This window comes from Entelurus aequoreus, linkage group LG01 (assembly GCF_033978785.1).
Source record: "Entelurus aequoreus isolate RoL-2023_Sb linkage group LG01, RoL_Eaeq_v1.1, whole genome shotgun sequence".
Lineage (NCBI taxonomy): Eukaryota > Metazoa > Chordata > Actinopteri > Syngnathiformes > Syngnathidae > Entelurus > Entelurus aequoreus.
The window spans coordinates 73,232,717-73,253,099 of NC_084731.1; the positions used below are offsets into that span (position 1 = coordinate 73,232,717).

At 37.2% G+C, this 20,383-nt stretch overlaps 2 protein-coding genes across 5 annotated transcripts in view; one reads left to right on the top strand and one right to left on the bottom strand.

Moving 5' to 3' along the window:
* tti1 (TELO2 interacting protein 1) overlaps positions 1–7,670 on the top strand; it is a 41,353-nt gene extending 33,683 nt beyond the window's left edge. The window contains exons 12-13 of one of the 4 annotated variants that reach the window (XM_062057812.1): positions 7,024–7,111; positions 7,220–7,670. In XM_062057812.1, the coding sequence (XP_061913796.1) occupies positions 7,024–7,111; positions 7,220–7,406 (275 nt within the window). In that variant the 3' untranslated portion in view covers positions 7,407–7,670. The remainder of the gene's footprint in view (positions 1–7,023; positions 7,112–7,219) is intronic. The other 3 variants (XM_062057794.1, XM_062057804.1, XM_062057785.1) reach the window with 3 other exon arrangements.
* Positions 7,660–20,383, bottom strand: part of ctnnbl1 (catenin, beta like 1) — a 50,107-nt gene continuing 37,383 nt past the window's right edge. The window contains 4 exon segments of the mRNA XM_062057847.1: positions 7,660–7,886; positions 7,977–8,049; positions 16,516–16,653; positions 18,772–18,852. Coding sequence (XP_061913831.1) covers positions 7,798–7,886; positions 7,977–8,049; positions 16,516–16,653; positions 18,772–18,852 — 381 coding nt within the window. The 3' untranslated portion in view covers positions 7,660–7,797.

A 20,383-nucleotide genomic window follows, 5' to 3' on the forward strand; every position in this document is an offset into this window, starting at 1 on the left:
TGGTTTACGTATAACAACATCCATGATGATTGCTTGGTTTACGTATAACAACATCAATGATGATTGATTGGTTTACGTATAACAACATCCATGATTGGTTTACGTATAACATCAATGATGATTAATTTGTTTACGTATAACAACATCCATGATTGGTTTACGTATAACAACATCCATGATGATTGCTTGGTTTACTTATAACAACATCCATGATGATTGCTTGGTTTACGTATAACAACATCCATGATGATTGCTTGGTTTACGTATAACAACATCCATGATGATTGGTTTACGTATAACAACATCCATGATGATTGGTTTACGTATAACAACATCCATGATTGATTGGTTTACGTATAACAACATCCATGATGATTGCTTGGTTTACGTATAACAACATCCATGATGATTGGTTTACGTATAACAACATCCATGATGATTGGTTTACATATAACAACATCCATGATGATTGGTTTACGTATAACAACATCCATGATGATTGGTTTACGTATAACAACATCCATGATAATTGATTGGTTTGCGTATAACATCCATGATTGGTTTACATATAACAACATCAATGATGATTGATTGGTTTACGTATAACAACATCCATGATGATTGGTTTACGTACAACAACATCCATGATGATTGGTTTACGTATAACAACATCCATGATGATTGCTTGGTTTACGTATAACAACATCCATGGTGATTGGTTCACGTATAACAACATCCATGATGATTGATTGGTTTTCGTATAACAACATCCATGATTGGTTTACGTATAACAACATCAATGATGATTGATTGGTTTACGTATAACAACATCAATGATGATTGATTGGTTTACGTATACCAACATCAATGATTGGTTTACGTATAACATCAATGATGATTAATTTGTTTACGTATAACAACATCCATGATTGGTTTACGTATATCAACATCCATGATGATTGCTTGGTTTACTTATAACAACATCCATGATGATTGCTTGGTTTACGTATAACAACATCCATGATGATTGCTTGGTTTACTTATAACAACATCCATGATGATTGCTTGGTTTACGTATAACAACATCCATGATGATTGCTTGGTTTATGTATAACAACATCCATGATGATTGGTTTACATATAACAACATCCATGATGATTGGTTTACGTATAACAACATCCATGTTTTATTGGTTTACATATAACAACATCCATGTTTTATTGGTTTACATATAACAACATCCATGATGATTGGTTTACGTATAACAACATCCATGATGATTGCTTGGTTTACGTATAACAACATCCATGATGATTGGTTTACATATAACAACATCCAAGATGATTGGTTTACGTATAACAACATCCATGATGATTGGTTTATGTATAACAACATCCATGATGATTGATTGGTTTATGTATAACAACATCCATGATTGGTTTACGTATAACAACATCAATGATGATTGATTGGTTTACGTATAACAACATCCATGACGATTGGTTTATGTATAACAACATCCGTGATGATTGGTTTACGTATAACAACATCCATGATGATTGCTTGGTTTACGTATAACAACATCCATGATGATTGGTTTACATATAACAACATCCATGATGATTGATTGGTTTACGTATAACAACATCCATGATTGGTTTACGTATAACAACATCAATGATGATTGATTGGTTTACGTATAACAACATCCATGATTGGTTTACGTATAACATCAATGATTAATGATTGGTTTACGTATAACAACATCCATGATGATTGGTTTACGTATAACAACATCCATGATTGGTTTACGTATAACAACATCCATGATGATTGGTTTACATATAACAATATCCATGATGATTGGTTTACGTATAACAACATCCATGATGATTGGTTTACGTATAACAACATCCATGCTTGATTGGTTTACATATAACAACATCCATGATGATTGGTTTACGTATAACAACATCCATGATGATTGGTTTACATATAACAACATCCATGATGATTGGTTTACGTATAACAACATCCATGATGATTGGTTTACGTATAACAACATCCATGATAATTGATTGGTTTGCGTATAACATCCATGATTGGTTTACGTATAACAACATCAATGATGATTGATTGGTTTACGTATAACAACATCCATGATGATTGGTTTACGTACAACAACATCCATGATGATTGGTTTACGTATAACAACATCCATGATGATTGCTTGGTTTACGTATAACAACATCCATGGTGATTGGTTTACGTATAACAACATCCATGATGATTGATTGGTTTTCGTATAACAACATCCATGATTGGTTTACGTATAACAACATCAATGATGATTGATTGGTTTACGTATAACAACATCAATGATGATTGATTGGTTTACGTATTCCAACATCAATGATTGGTTTACGTATAACATCAATGATGATTAATTTGTTTACGTATAACAACATCCATGATTGGTTTACGTATAACAATATCCATGATGATTGGTTTACGTATAACAACATCCATGATGATTGGTTTACGTATAACAACATCCATGCTTGATTGGTTTACATATAACAACATCCATGATGATTGGTTTACGTATAACAACATCCATGATGATTGGTTTACGTATAACAACATCCATGATGATTGGTTTACGTATAACAACATCCATGATAATTGATTGGTTTGCGTATAACATCCATGATTGGTTTACGTATAACAACATCAATGATGATTGATTGGTTTACGTATAACAACATCCATGATGATTGGTTTACATATAACAACATCCATGATGATTGGTTTACGTATAACAACATCCATGATGATTGGTTTACGTATAACAACATCCATGATAATTGATTGGTTTGCGTATAACATCCATGATTGGTTTACGTATAACAACATCCATGATGATTGCTTGGTTTACTTATAACAACATCCATGATGATTGCTTGGTTTACGTATAACAACATCCATGATGATTGCTTGGTTTACTTATAACAACATCCATGATGATTGCTTGGTTTACGTATAACAACATCCATGATGATTGCTTGGTTTATGTATAACAACATCCATGATGATTGGTTTACATATAACAACATCCATGATGATTGGTTTACGTATAACAACATCCATGTTTTATTGGTTTACATATAACAACATCCATGATGATTGGTTTACGTATAACAACATCCATGATGATTGCTTGGTTTACTTATAACAACATCCATGATGATTGCTTGGTTTACGTATAACAACATCCATGATGATTGGTTTACATATAACAACATCCAAGATGATTGGTTTACGTATAACAACATCCATGATGATTGGTTTATGTATAACAACATCCATGATGATTGATTGGTTTATGTATAACAACATCCATGATTGGTTTACGTATAACAACATCAATGATGATTGATTGGTTTACGTATAACAACATCCATGACGATTGGTTTATGTATAACAACATCCGTGATGATTGGTTTACGTATAACAACATCCATGATGATTGCTTGGTTTACGTATAACAACATCCATGATGATTGGTTTACATATAACAACATCCATGATGATTGATTGGTTTACGTATAACAACATCCATGATTGGTTTACGTATAACAACATCAATGATGATTGATTGGTTTACGTATAACAACATCCATGATTGGTTTACGTATAACATCAATGATTAATGATTGGTTTACGTATAACAACATCCATGATTGGTTTACGTATAACAACATCCATGAGGATTGCTTGGTTTATGTATAACAACATCCATGATGATTGCTTGGTTTACGTATAACAACATCCATGACGATTGCTTGGTTTACGTATAACAACATCCATGATGATTGGTTTACGTATAACAACATCCATGATTGGTTTACGTATAACAACATCCATGATGATTGGTTTACATATAACAATATCCATGATGATTGGTTTACGTATAACAACATCCATGATGATTGGTTTACGTATAACAACATCCATGCTTGATTGGTTTACATATAACAACATCCATGATGATTGGTTTACGTATAACAACATCCATGATGATTGATTGGTTTATGTATAACTTTCAGCATTAATGGCGCCTTATCAGATGTGTAAGTTACCCATGTCTTGGGCACTAATACACCCCCATGCCATCACAGATGCTGGCTTTTCAACTTTGCGCCTATAACAATACGGATGGTTCTTTTCCTCTTTGGTCCGGAGGACACGACGTCCACAGTTTCCAAAAACAATTTGAAATGTGGACTCGTCAGACCACAGAACACTTTTCCACTTTGTATCAGTCCATCTTATATGAGCTCAGGCCCAGCGAAGCCGACGGCGTTTCTGGATGTTGTTGATAAACGGTTTTCGCCTTGCATAGGAGAGTTTTAACTTGCACTTACAGATGTAGCGACCAACTGTAGTTACTGACAGTGGGTTTCTGAAGTGTTCCTGAGCCCATGTGGTGATATCCTTTACACACTGATGTCGCTTGTTGATGCAGTACAGCCTGAGGGATCGAAGGTCACGGGCTTAGCTGCTTACGTGCAGTGATTTCTCCTGATTCTCTGAACCTTTTGATGACATTACGGACCGTAGATGGGGAAATCCCTAAATTCCTTGCAATAGCTGGTTGAGAAAGGTTTTTCTTAAACTGTTCAGCAATTTGCTTACGCATTTGTTGACAAAGTGGTGACCCTCTCCCCATCCTTGTTTGTGAATGACTGAGCATTTCATGGAATCTACTTTTATACCCAATCATGGCACCCACCTGTTCCCAATTTGCCTGTTCACCTGTGGGATGTTCCAAAGAAGTGTTTGATGAGCATTCCTCAACTTTATCAGTATTTATTGCCCCCTTTCCCAACTTCTTTGTCACGTGTTGCTGGCATCAAATTCTAAAGTTAATGATTATTTGCAAAAAAATTTTTTTTTATCAGTTTGAACATCAAATATGTTGTCTTTGTAGCATAATATGGGTTGAAAATGATTTGCAAATCATTGTATTCAGTTTATATTTATATCAAACACAATTTCCCAACTCGTATGGAAACGGGGTTTGTATATATACATATACATATATATATTTATATATATATATACATATTAGGGATGTGGGAAAAAATTGATTCGAATTCGAATCGCGATTCTCACGTTGTGCGATTCAGAATCGATTCTCATTTTTAAAAAATCTATTTTTTATTTAATCAATCAATCAATCAATCAATGTTTATTTATATAGCCCTAAATCACAAGTGTCTCAAAGGGCTGTACAAGCCACAACGACATCCTCGGTACAGAGCCCACATACGGGCAAGGAAAACTCACCCCAGTGGGACGTCAATGTGAATGACTATGAGAAACCTTGGAGAGGACCGCATATGTGGGTAACGCCCCCCCCCCCCCCCCCTCTCTAGGGGAGACCGAAAGCAATGGATGTCGAGTTGGTCTGACATAATATTGTGAAAGTCCAACACATCAGCGAAAGTCCATTCCATGGTGGGGCCAGCAGGAACCATCCCGAGCGGAGACGGGTCAGCAGCGTAGAGATGTCCCCATCCGATGCACAGGCTAGCGGTCCACCCCGGAGCAGAGTAGAAAAGAAAAGAAAAGAAACGGCAGATCAACTGGTCTAAAAAGAGAGTCTATTTAAAGGCTAGAGTATACAAATGAGTTTTAAGATGAGACTTAAATGCTTCTACTGAGGTAGCATCTCTAACTTTTACCGGGAGGGCATTCCATAGTATTGGAGCCCGAATAGAAAACGCTCTATAGCCCGCAGACTTTTTTTGGGCTCTGGGAATCACTAATAAGCCGGAGTTCTTTGAACGCAGATTTCTTGCGGGGACATATGGTACAATACAATCGGCAAGATAGGCAGGAGCTTGACCGTGTAGTATTTTATACGTAAGTAGTAAAACCGTATAATCATTTTTTAAAATTTTTTTTTTATTAATCAATCCAACAAAACAATACACAGCAATACCATAACAATGCAATCCAATTCCAAAACCAAATTCGACCCAGCAACACTCAGAACTGCAATAAACAGAGCAATTGAGAGGAGACACAAAAGCGACACAGAACAAACCAAAAGTAGTGAAACAAAAATGAATATTATCGACAGCAGTATCAATATTAGTTACAATTTCAACATAGCAGTGATTAAAAATCCCTAATTGACATTATCATTAGACATTTATAAAAATAAAAATAAATGAACAATAGTGTCACAGTGGCTTACACTTGGACTACAATTACCAAACTTCTTACATTATTATCTCCTTCGGTTGTGAACAAGCAAGCCACTTATTTAATTCTTCTGCAGATAAGGACTGGATCTACATAGAAAAAAATATGTTAACGAATTTGGACATTGATGTGGGGAGTTTATATTATACTAAAAAAATACCTAATGAATTGAGGCAGAGCCCAATAGAAGCCACCTTTAACATTCTAAAACTGTGTCAGAAAATACTAGGAATCAAGTCAATGACATCTGTAAATCAACCGCTTTGGTACAATCCCAATATCATAATTAATAAAAATGTGGTTAAATGGACAACATGGAAAGACAGAGGTATTACCAAACCTCATCATATTATTAATACAAACTCTTTTAAACCGTTCAATGATTTAGTTGATCAATATAATGTACCCAGAAATCATTTTTTAAATGTTATCTCTTTAAAACACGCTGTAAATAAATGCATATCCTCTGAAAGTATGTCTTTAAATAGCCATGAACTGGAAGATGCACTTTTTAATCAAGATACATTTAAGAAATTAATTAAACTATTTTATGGAATAATAAACACCACACTAGAAATGCAAATGATGCATGTGTTCGGAAATGGATGATGGACTTAAACATTTTAGATGAGAGACATATCATGGAATGATATTTGGAAAAATTGATAGTGTATTTGTTATTGATGTCGATAGTGTATGTGGTATTGTTGTTGATAGTGTATTTATTATTGTTGTTCTGTGTGCAGCTGAAGCAGACTTGCATGCAGTGAGTGAAGCGTGTCTTCCCTACCTGAGCTGCAGACAACCTGTCAGACTCCAACAGGCGTGTTTGAGGTAAAAGACAACATGATTAAACATTGTGTGTGTGTGTGTGTGCGTGTACTTGATTAAACATTGTGTGTGCATGTGTGTACGCGATGAAACATTGTGTGTCCTGCTCAGATGTTTCCAGAAGATGATCCAAGTGGATCCAGACACTTTGTGGCTGACCCTCACTGAGCTGCACTGCTACCTCCCACACCCCCCACACCCCCACCTGCACCCCCTACAGCTGAGGGGGAGGGGCCGACCCAGAGACGAATACTCGGACAATGTCCTGCACCTGCTGAGGGAAGACTTTGACCACTGATGTGAAGAAGAGCTTGAACACAACACGTTTATATTTGTCACAAATTATGGAACATCATTTTTACCCACTGGAATAAAATGTTTGATGTACTGTCCCGTGGTCTGGTCAACACGTACACACAGTCACATGGTCTGGTCAACACCATTTGTATCATCTACATCAACAATATTTGCCTGAGTGTAACTTTTTTATGATGTTTTCTTGGAGGTTCTTCTTGTTTTGTGCACATTTTTCAAACAAAGCAAACATGCTATCAGGATTTTATGATCAAGTTTTATTACAAACATGAGGTCTGTAAAAAAAAAAAAAAAAAAGGAGAGAGAAGGTAAGTGTGTGTGCAAGTGTGTCTGTGTAAGTGTGTGTCTGTAAGTGGCCTATAAGCAAACAAACTTTAGAAGTTCTCTAAAAGGTCCATGATCCTCTTGTGCTCCGCATCCTTGAACTCCTCACTTTTACCATCTCCAATGCTCTCTGCGTACTCTGTCAACACAAACACACAATGTGTATATATATATATACATAAATACATATATAAATACATATTTATATATGCTGCATTTAGTGACTCACCTCTCATGATGTGTCGCACTACTTTGATGGAGCCGCCTCTCAAGTTGAGAATTTGATGAACTCTCTGCTGCAGCTAAAACAAGAAGACAGAACAATGATCAAACATGTCAAACAAGAAGACAAAACAATGATCAAACATGTCAAACAAGACATAACAATGATCAAACATGTCAAACAAGACAAAACAATGATCAAACATGTCAAACAAGAAGACTAAACAATTATCAAACATGTCAAACAAGACAAAACAATGATCAAACATGTCAAACAAGACAAAACAATGATCAAACATGTCAATCAAGAAGACAAAACAATGATCAAACAGGTCAAACAAGATAAAACAATGATCAAACATGTCAAATGAGACAAAACAATGATCAAATATGTCAAACAAGAAGATAAAACAATGATCAAACATGTCAAACAAGACAAAACAATGTTTAAACATGTCAATAAAGAAGACAACAATGATCAAACATGTCAAACAAGAAGACAAAACAATGATCAAACATGTCAAACAAGAAGACTAAACAATGATCAAACATGTCAAACAAGACAAAACAATGATCAAACATGTCAAACAAAGACAAAACAATGATCAAACATGTCAAACAAGAAGACAAAACAATGATCAAACATGTCAATCAAGAAGACAAAACAATGATCAAACATGTCAATCAAGAAGACAAAACAATGATCAAACATGTCAATCAAGAAGACAAAACAATGATCAAACATGTCAAACAAGAAGACAAAACAATGATCAAACAAGAAGACAAAACAATGATCAAACATGTCAATCAAGAAGACAAAACAATGATCAAACATGTCAAACAAGAAGACAAAACAATGATCAAACATGTCAAACAAGAAGACAGAACAATGATCAAACATGTCAAACAAGAAGACAAAACAATGATCAAACATGTCAAACAAGAAGACAAAACAATGATCAAACATGTCAATCAAGAAGACAAAACAATGATCAAACATGTCAAACAAGAAGACAAAACAATGATCAAACATGTCAAACAAGAAGACAAAACAATGATCAAACATGTCAATCAAGAAGACAAAACAATGATCAAACATGTCAAACAAGAAGACAAAACAATGATCAAACATGTCAATCAAGAAGACAAAACAATGATCAAACTTGTCAAACAAGAAGACAAAACAATGATCAAACATGTCAAACAAGAAGACTAAACAATGATCAAACATGTCAAACAAGAAGACAAAACAATGATCAAACATGTCAAACAAGACAAAACAATGATCAAACATGTCAAACAAGAAGACAAAACAATGATCAAACATGTCAAACAAGAAGACAAAACAATGATCAAACATGTCAAACAAGAAGACAAAACAATGATCAAACATGTCAATCAAGAAGACAAAACAATGATCAAACATGTCAAACAAGAAGACTAAACAATGATCAAACATGTCAAACAAGAAGACAAAACAATGATCAAACATGTCAAACAAGAAGACAAAACAATGATCAAACATGTCAAACAAGAAGACAAAACAATGATCAAACATGTCAAACAATAAGACAAAACAATGATCAAACATGTCAATCAAGAAGACAAAACAATGATCAAACATGTCAATCAAGAAGACAAAACAATGATCAAACATGTCAAACAAGAAGACTAAACAATGATCAAACATGTCAATCAAGAAGACAAAACAATGATCAAACATGTCAAACAAGAAGACTAAACAATGATCAAACATGTCAAACAAGAAGACAAAACAATGATCAAACATGTCAAACAAGAAGACAAAACAATGATCAAACATGTCAAACAAGAAGACAAAACAATGATCAAACATGTCAAACAAGAAGACAAAACAATGATCAAACATGTCAAACAAGAAGACTAAACAATGATCAAACATGTCAAACAAGAAGACAAAACAATGATCAAACATGTCAAACAAGACAAAACAATGATCAAACATGTCAAACAAGAAGACAAAACAATGATCAAACATGTCAAACAAGAAGACAAAACAATGATCAAACATGTCAAACAAGAAGACAAAACAATGATCAAACATGTCAATCAAGAAGACAAAACAATGATCAAACATGTCAAACAAGAAGACTAAACAATGATCAAACATGTCAAACAAGAAGACAAAACAATGATCAAACATGTCAAACAAGAAGACAAAACAATGATCAAACATGTCAAACAAGAAGACAAAACAATGATCAAACATGTCAAACAAGAAGACAAAACAATGATCAAACATGTCAATCAAGAAGACTAAACAATGATCAAACATGTCAAACAAGAAGACAAAACAATGATCAAACATGTCAAACAAGAAGACAGAACAATGATCAAACATGTCAAACAAGAAGACAAAACAATGATCAAACATGTCAAACAAGAAGACAAAACAATGATCAAACATGTCAATCAAGAAGACAAAACAATGATCAAACATGTCAAACAAGAAGACAAAACAATGATCAAACATGTCAAACAAGAAGACAAAACAATGATCAAACATGTCAATCAAGAAGACAAAACAATGATCAAACATGTCAAACAAGAAGACAAAACAATGATCAAACATGTCAAATAAGAAGACAAAACAATGATCAAACATGTAAAAACAAACTAGGGTCAGATGCTACCGTTTAGAACCCGGTCTTTGGCAGGCACCATCTTAGAATAAGACCACACAAATCTTTGCCTGACTGTAATGTGCTGCCACATGATGGCATAAACCAGTACTGTTGGTCATGTAGGACTTGATTCATGTGTTAGTCATTGTATCGATCTGTGCATTACTTGGTCATGTAGGACAGTGTAGACTTGTGGTTGTAGATACACAAGTCCAATGTATGGAAACATCATATAGGTACCATTCACACATCACATGATCATGTAGGACAGTGTAGACTTGTGTGGTTGTAGTGTAGATACACAAGTCCAATGTATGGAAACATCATATACAGTGGTGGTCAAAAGTGTACATACACTTGTAAAGAACATAATGTCATGGCTGTCTTGAGTTTCCAATCATTTCTACAACTCTTATTTTTTTGTAATAGAGTGATTGGAGCACATACTTGTTGGTCACAAAAAAAATTCATGAAGTTTGGTTCTTTTATGAATTTATTATGGGTCTACTGAAAATGTGACCAAATCTGCTGGGTCAAAAGTATACATACAGCAACATACATGATCAATTTTGGTGATGTAGAAAAGTTACAATCAAATCAAATGAGCTTCATGGCCTCTTAACTTCATGTGAGTGATTATGATTGTTGACTTCTCAGAGTCCATTTAAATAGGGCTCATGTGATGCAGTCATTAGACTCGGTTACAAACGCGACAATGGGAAAGTCAAAGGAATACAGCACAAATCTGAAAAAACGAATCATTGACTTGAACAAGTCAGGAAAGTCACTTGGAGCCATTTCAAAGCAGCTTAAGGTCCCAAGAGCAACTGTGCAGACAAGTGTTCATAAGTATAAAGTGCATGGCACAGTTTTGTCACTGCCACGATCAGGAAGAAAACGCAAGCTATCACCTGCTGCTGAGAGAAAATTGGTCAGGATGATCAAGAGTCAACCGAGAACCACCAAAAAGCAGGTCTGCAATGAATTGGAAGCTGCTGGAACACAGGTGTCAGTGTCCACAGTCAAGCATCGCCATTGACTGAGAGGCTACCATGCAAGAAGGAAGCCTTTGCTCCAGAAGCCACACCTTAAGGCTCGTCTAAAGTTTGCTGCTCATCACATGGACAAAGATAAGACCTTCTGGAGGAAAGTTCTGTGGTCAGATGAAACAAAAATGGAGCTGTTTGGCCACAATACCCAGCAATATGTTTGGAAGAGAAAAAGTGAAGCCTTTAATCCCAGGAACACCGTGCCTACCGTCAAGCATGGTGGTGGATGCTGCCAATGGAACTGGTGCTTTAAATGGGACAATGAAAAAGGAGGATTACCTCCAAATTTCTCAGGACAACCTAAAATCATCAGCCCGGCGGTTGGCTCTTGGGCGCAGTTGGGTGTTACAACAGGACAATCACCCCAAACACACTGTCAAAAGTGGTAAAGGAATGGCTAAATCAGGGTAGAATGAAGACTTTAGAATGGCCTTCCCAAAGTCCTGACTTAAACGTGTGGACAATGCTGAAGAAACAAGTCCATGTCAGAAAACCTACAAATTTAGCTGAACTGCACCAATTTTGTCAAGAGGAGTAGTCAAAAATTCAAGCAGAAGCTTGCCAGAAGCTTGTGGATGGCTACCAAAAGCGCCTTATTGCAGTGAAACTTGCCAAGGGACATGAAACCAAATATTAACATCTCAAAGACTTCTATGGAATTACAAAAACAGAGACTCCGACACTGGGGTCCCCCTCTGGAGCCAGGCCCGGAGTTGGCGCACAATGGCGAGCGCCTGTCCCCATGCTCACTTGGTGGTTCTCTAACAAGGCCACCAACTGCTCCACAGTTGGAGGGCTTACTTGTGCGGCGTATTTTCGGGCATCAGGCGGCAAGGCTCGGATACAGCGGTCTATCACCAGTCGGTCCACGGAGGGGGGGTTCCCTTCGCTCGTTAGCCAGCTGTGTGTTATGCGATCGTGGCGGATGGGTGGGCTGAAAGGTCCTGTTGTGATATTGTTGGGCCCTGGCAGGCAGACTGCACCCTTGGCTGGCGAGAATGGTTTGCCAAGGGACATGTAAGCATCTTTGCCATCAGAGAGGTGCTCCAGGCGTCCACTGGCTTCTCCCCCTTTGAGCTAGTTTATGGCCGACGTCCCCGAGGCGTACTGGACATTGCGAAAGAAACCTGGGAGAACCAACCCTCGCCACACCGCAGTGTGATCGACCATGTCGCCCAACTACAAGCCCGGGCTCGCAAAATCTGGCCCTAGTAAGAGAACATGGAAAAAGCCCAAAGAGAACAGGCAAGAACGTATAACACTCCGAGAGTTCCAGGTTGGGGAAAAAGTGCTGGTATTAGTTCCGTCTAGCGAATGCAAGTTCTTGGCCAGATGGCAGGGGTCTTACGAGGTAATTGAGAGAATGGGGCCCGTCAACTACGAGGTAAACATGCCAGGCCAGCGGAAAGGTCACAAAATTTACCATGTAAATATTCTGAAAAAATGGCTTGCGGCAGAGTCGTTGCCACCTACTGCGTTTTTAACGGCACACTCTCTGCAGACCACTCCCCCGGTACCTATAGGAGAGGACCTCTCCCTGTCCCAAAAGCAGGATGTGAAGGAACTTCTAGGACGGAACCAGGACCGCCTCTCTGAACTGCCAGGAAGGACCCAGGTGATCAAACATGACATTTCAAACATGACATTGAGAACCAAAGGCCCTACCGAATCCCAGAAGCCAGGCGGGCGGTTATAAAAGAAGAGGTAAAGAAAATGTTAGAACTTGGGGTAATAGAGGAATCCCATAGTTCATGGTACAGCCCGATTGTTATTGTTCCAAAACCAGACGGGTCCCTGAGATTTTGTAATGACTTTCGCAAATTGAATGAGATATCACTGTGTGATGCTTATCCCGTGCCCAGAGTAGATTAGATGATAGAGCGGCTTGGCCCTGCTCGTTTCGTCAGCACCCTGGACCTGACCAAGGGCTACTGGCAGGAGTCATTGACGGAAAGGGCGGAACCTAAAACGGCTTTCTCCACACCCGAGGGGCTATTCCAATATACCGTCTTACCGTTCGGGATCCAAGGGGCCCCGGCAACATTCCAGAGGATGATGGACAGAGTTCTACGGCCCCACCAAGAATATGCAGCCACCTACCTGGACGATATTGTGATTCATAGCACCAGCTGGTCTCTCCATCTCCAGCATCTCGACGCGGTCCGAGGAGCCCTTAGACGTGCCGGACTGACTGTCAACGCTAAGAAGTGCCGAGTGGGTCTGACTGAGACTGATTATCTCGGCTACACAATAGGAAGAGGCTGCGTGAAAACCCCAGGCCCACAAAGTGGAGCGCATCAGGGAACGGCCCCGCCCCTTGACGAAAAAGCAAGTCAAATCATTTATTGGCCTGGTATCATATTACCAAAAGTTTATAAAATAATTATCTACGATTGCAACACCGCTATATGAACTGACACGAAACAAACTGCCCCATCATGTCACCTGGATGGTTGAGGCCGAGACTGCCTTCCAGATGTTGAAAATAGCCCTGTGTGAAGAACCCGTGTTGAAAGCCCCCGACTTCAGTCAGCCGTTCATCCTCCACACAGATGCCTCAGGCACGGGCATTGGAGCCGTGCTCGCCCAGCTCGTGGACGGAGAAGAGCACCCAGTGACATTTATTAGTCGGAAGCTCCAGAGCCATGAGAAAAACTATGCCACAGTGGACAATGAGTGCTTGGCAGTCAAATGGGCACTACACCACCTCCGCTACTACCTATGGGGTAGGACCTTCACCTTGGTGACAGACCACGCCCCCTTGAAGAGGATGTCCACAAATAAGGATCGAAACGGTCGTGTCACACGCTGGTTCCTGGAACTACAGAATTACCACTTCACCGTGGAATATCGGCCTAGGAAGGTGATCCCACATGCAGACGCCATGTCCTGGCTCTATGAAGAGGACAAAGAAGCTCCCGGACCGAGCGGCGAGCTTAGGGGGGGATATGTGGAGTGTCACTCCAGCACCGCCTGACAGGTAGGCACCTCACAGGGGAGGAGCCAGGGCATGGAGGCAGAGTGGAACACAGAGGACAACGCCCCAGCCTTGGCCGCATCATTGAAGGGCGGTACATTCCCCTGTACCTGTTCAATCAGCCTGAAGTGCCACCAGCTGTGCGGCCAGGTAGGGCCCAGCTGCAAACTGTTCTTAACTCTGCCTCATTCAGGTCTGGCTCTCCTCTGTGTCAAGGCAAGTGCATCAAGCGGTAAGTGAGACATCCACTAGTTCCCCATTAATGACATTATTAGGGAAATGTTTTCTGATATTATGTTTTCTCTTGTTTGGTAGGCAATTACCTAGGACATGTAAAGAAGTGTGCTTTGTGAAGGATTGAGAGCCCCAGGAGGGAGATATTTATATTTGTTAATGGACACTTTAAGTTTGATACTTCCACACCCTGCCCTTCCTACAAGGACTTGTGCAATAAATGCCCTTTTCAGCTTTCTGCAAACCCAATCCTGTGTCTTGGTGAGAATCAGGTGCCACAATATATATATATATATATATATATATATATATATATATATATATATATATATATATATATATATATATATATATATATATATATATATATACATATATATATATATATATATATATATATATATATATATATATATATATATATATATATGTATATATGTATATATATATATACATATATATACACATATATATACATATATATATATATATATATATATACATATATATATATATACATATATATACATATATATATATATATATATATATATATACATATATATATATATATATATATATATATATACATATATATATATATATATATATATATACATATATACATACATATATATACATATATATACATATATATATACATATATATATATACATATATATATATATATATATATATATATATACATATATACATATATATATATATATATATATATATATATATATATAGAATCAGGTGCCACAATATATATATATATATATATATATATATATATATATATATATATATATATATATATATATATATATATATATATATACATATATATATATATGTATACATATATATATATATATGTATATATATATATACCGTCATTTCCGGACTATAAGCTGCTACTTTTTCCCCTCGTTCTGGTCCCTGCGGCTTATACAAGGGTGCGGCTTATTTACGGCCTGTTCTTCTCCGACACCGACGAAGAGGATTTCGGTGGTTTTAGTACGCAGGAGGAAGACGATGACACAATGATTAAAGACTGACTTTTCATATACCGGTAAGCTGGTTATTTTGATAACGTACGTAAAGGCGAGCACTTTGTATTACTTTGCACCATTGTATTATTTGTACTCTGCACGAATGCTGTTCGCCATGTCAAAGATGTGAAAGTTTGATTGAATGTTCGAAAGATTTATTGTTAATAAATGGGACGCTTTGCGTTCCCAAACAGTCATCTCTGTCCCGAAAATCCCCTCCGTGGTAGCAGGAACCCCTATATACTACGGTAATTACACATCAAAACCATGTGGCTTATAGTCGGGTGCGGCTTATATATGGAGCAATCTGTATTTTCCCCTAAATTTAGCTGGTGCGGCTTATAGTCCGGAAATTACGGTAGTCAAAAAGTTTGGGGACCCCTGATCTAAAACAACAACACAAAACAATTATCATAATCCTCTAAAGCAACAAAAAAGTGTATACTTCACAACAATAACGATACAGTGTGCGTATAGTCACATAAAATACTTTGTTGACAAATTGTACACATTTGTAGGCATGAAAACAACAATAATAATAATAATTGATACAAGTCATTGTACCTGTGATAGTCCTGAGTTGCTGATCTCCACCATGATGTAGCAGATAGACTGGAGAACAAAGAGTCCAGCATCCAGTCGACGCATGTAGAACTCATCTTCCATGTTGTCGTCCAGGATCTCACCACGCCGCACCATCTCCTGCACGCACACATTTAGCACAATAATCACCATTTCCTGCACACACACATTTAGCACAATAATCACCATCCCCTGCACGCACACATTTAGCACATCTGCCAATACGCACACAGGCCAATTTAATCATCTGTCAATACGTAGACAAGCCATTATAATTAGCTGTCAATACCGGACTGGCCACATTAATTAGCTGCCAATACGCAGACAGGCCACATGAATAAGCTGCCACTATGCAGACAGGCCACAATAATTAGCTGTCAGTACGTAGACAGGCCACGATAGTCCGCTGCCTATACGTAGACAGGCCACAATAATTAGCTGTCGATACGCAGACAGGCCAATAAAATTAGCTGCCACTATGCAGACAGGCCACAATAATTAGCTGCCAATACGCACACAGGCCACAATAATTAGCTGTCAGTACCGGACAGGCCACAATAATAAGCTGCCACTATGCAGACAGGCCACAATAATTAGCTGCCAGAACGTAGACAGGCCACAATAGTCCGCTGCCTAAACGTAGACAGGCCATAATAATTAGCTGTCGATACGCAGACAGGCCAATATAATTAGCTGCCACTATGCAGACAGGCCACAATAATTAGCTGCCAATTCGCACACAGGCCACAATAATTAGCTGCCAATACCGGACAGGCCACAATAATAAGCTGCCACTATGCAGACAGGCCACAATAATTAGCTGCCAGTACGTAGACAGGCCACGATAGTCCGCTGCCTATATGTAGACAGGCCACAATAATTAGCTTGCAATACACACACAGGCCACAATAATTAACTGCCAATATGCACACAAGCCACAATAATCAGCTGCCATTATGCGCAAAGGCCACATTAATTAGCTGCCTATATGCACACAGGCCACTATAATCAGATGCCAATTCGCACACAGGCCACAATTATCAGATGCCAATACGTACACAGGCCATCTACACTGTAGATGGTATCTTAACTCTCACACTGTAGATGGTATCTTAACTCTCACAAAGTAGATGGTATCTAAACTCTCACACTGTCGATGGTATCTTAACTCTCACACTGTCGATGGTATCTTAACTCTCACACTGTAGATGGTATCTTAACTCTCACACTGTAGATGGTATCTTAACTCTCACACTGTAGATGGTACCTTAACTCTAACACAAGATGAAAGGATGTATGAAATAGAATGGAGGAATGAAAGGATGTATACAAATAGAACAGATGGATGAATACATATGGAAATAGCACAAAGGGATGAAAGGAGCTATGAAAATAGAACAGAGGGATGAAGGAGGTATGGAAATAGAATAAGGGGGATGAAAAGAGGTATACAAATAGAACAGAGGGATGAAAAGAGGTATACAAATAGTACAGAGTAATGAAAGGAGGTATACAAATAGAACGGAGAATGAAAGGATGTATACAAATAGAAATGGAGGGATGAAAAGAGGTATACAAATAGAACAAAGGGATGAAAAGAGGTATACAAATAGAAAAGAGGGATGAAAAGAGGTGTACTAATAGAACAGAGGATGAAAGGATGTATACAAATAGAAATGGAGGGATGAAAAGAGGTATACTAATAGAACAGAGAGATGAAAAGAGGTATAAAAATAGAATGGAGGGATGAGAGGATGTATACAAATAAAACAGAGGGATTAAAAAGAGGTATACAAAAAGAACAGAGGGATAAAATGTGGTATACAAATAGAACAGAGGGATTTAAGGAGGTATACAATTACAACAGAGGATGGAAGGATGTATACAAATAGAAATGGAGGGATGAAAAGAGGTATACAAATAGAACAGAGGGATGAAAAGATGTATACAAATAAAACAGAGGGATGAAAAGAGGTATACAAATAGAACAGAGGGATAAAATGTGGTATACAAATAGAACAGAGGGATGAAAAGAGGTATACAAATAGAACAGAGGGATGAAAAGAGGTATACAAATAGAATGGAGGGATGAAAGGATGTATACAAATAGAACAGAGGGATGAAAAGAGATGTGCAAATAGAACAGAGGGATGAAAAGAGGTGTACAAATAGAACAGAGGGAGGAAAAGAGGTATACAAATAGAATGGAGGAATGAAAGGAGGTATAGAAAACCTTACATGTTTCTCCCCTTCGATCCTCTTGTCAGCCTGTTGGACAGCCTCCAGGTATTTAAAATGTAAGTCCATCAGACGATCCACCTGACACACCAAATATATATATTTACATTTATAGAAAACTTTATGCATCAAATCATATATTATCTATATATATATATATATATATTTACATTTATAGAAAACTATATACATCAAATCATATATTATCTATATATATATTTACATTTATACAAAACTATATACATCAAATCATATTGTATCTATATATACAGTATATATATATTTAGATTTATAGAAAACTATACACATCAAATCATATATTATCTATATATATATATATATATATATATATATATATATATATATATATATATATATATATATATATATATATATATATATATATATATATATATATATATATATATATATACAGTAAAATACTTCCTTTATGTTTTACGTCTACATTTGCATTCACAACCTTGCCAATATTTTTCATACATATAATATATATTTTTTATACATGTGTGTATATTAGGGTTGTCCTGATACCAATGTTTTGGTACCGGTGCCAACATGTATTTCCATACTTTTCATAATTAAAGTCCTCATGTGTCCAGAGACATATTTCCTGTGTTTATACACATAATATATTTTATATTAAAAAGGAAAAAAAATGAGTGACTATAAAAATATGGATGTAAACATAGTAGTATCGACTAGATACACTCTTGTACTTGGTATCATTACAGTGGATGTCAGGTATAGATCCACCCATGGCATTTGTTTACATTAGTGGGCGCTAGCTTGTTAGCAGTGAGCTATTGTATCCTCCTACCGTGTGTAGTGAAGCATGTTTAGCTATTCCTCGTCCTCCAGTGATAATAAACTTTGTTTGTCGTCATGGAGATGAGGATTAGTGATTTAAAAGAAGCTAAAACACTGCAGACTGCGGATGGACATTAGCCGCTAGCTATGTTTTAAAGCACTTCTTGTAGAGCGGCAATTTTTGTATAACTTCACCTTTATTGTTAGTTTTTAAGCTGTTCTCCCTTTTCTGTCTACACACTGTGTCTGCTTGTAAGTACTCTGTGTGTGCGCGCTGCCCAACATGCATGTAATAGCAGCTATGTCACCACATGACGATGGCGTGCTGTCATGCCCGTTAAAAAAAAAGAAAAGGGAACCGGTATGTTTTAAAGGCAGTAAAGTACCGTTTATGATTGATTAGTAGCGCGGTACTTAATTAGTAATGGTATACCGTACATCCCTAGTGTGTGTGTGTGTGTGTGTGTGTGTATATACATTTACATGTTGGTTTAATAGTGTATGGTCATGTAATACTACATGTTGGTTTAAAAGTATGTAGCCAAAACAAGCAAACTAAACATAACAGTATGTGCACTGGCTGCTAGAACACACACTTTGTACTACACAGCACTGACATTACACACTAATACTTGTCTAGACAACACATTGTACTACACATGACTGAAATTACATACTAATACTTGTCTACAACACACTTTGGACTACACTTGACTGACATTACACACTAATGCTTGTTTAGAACACACTTGGTACTACACATGACTGACATTACACATCATAG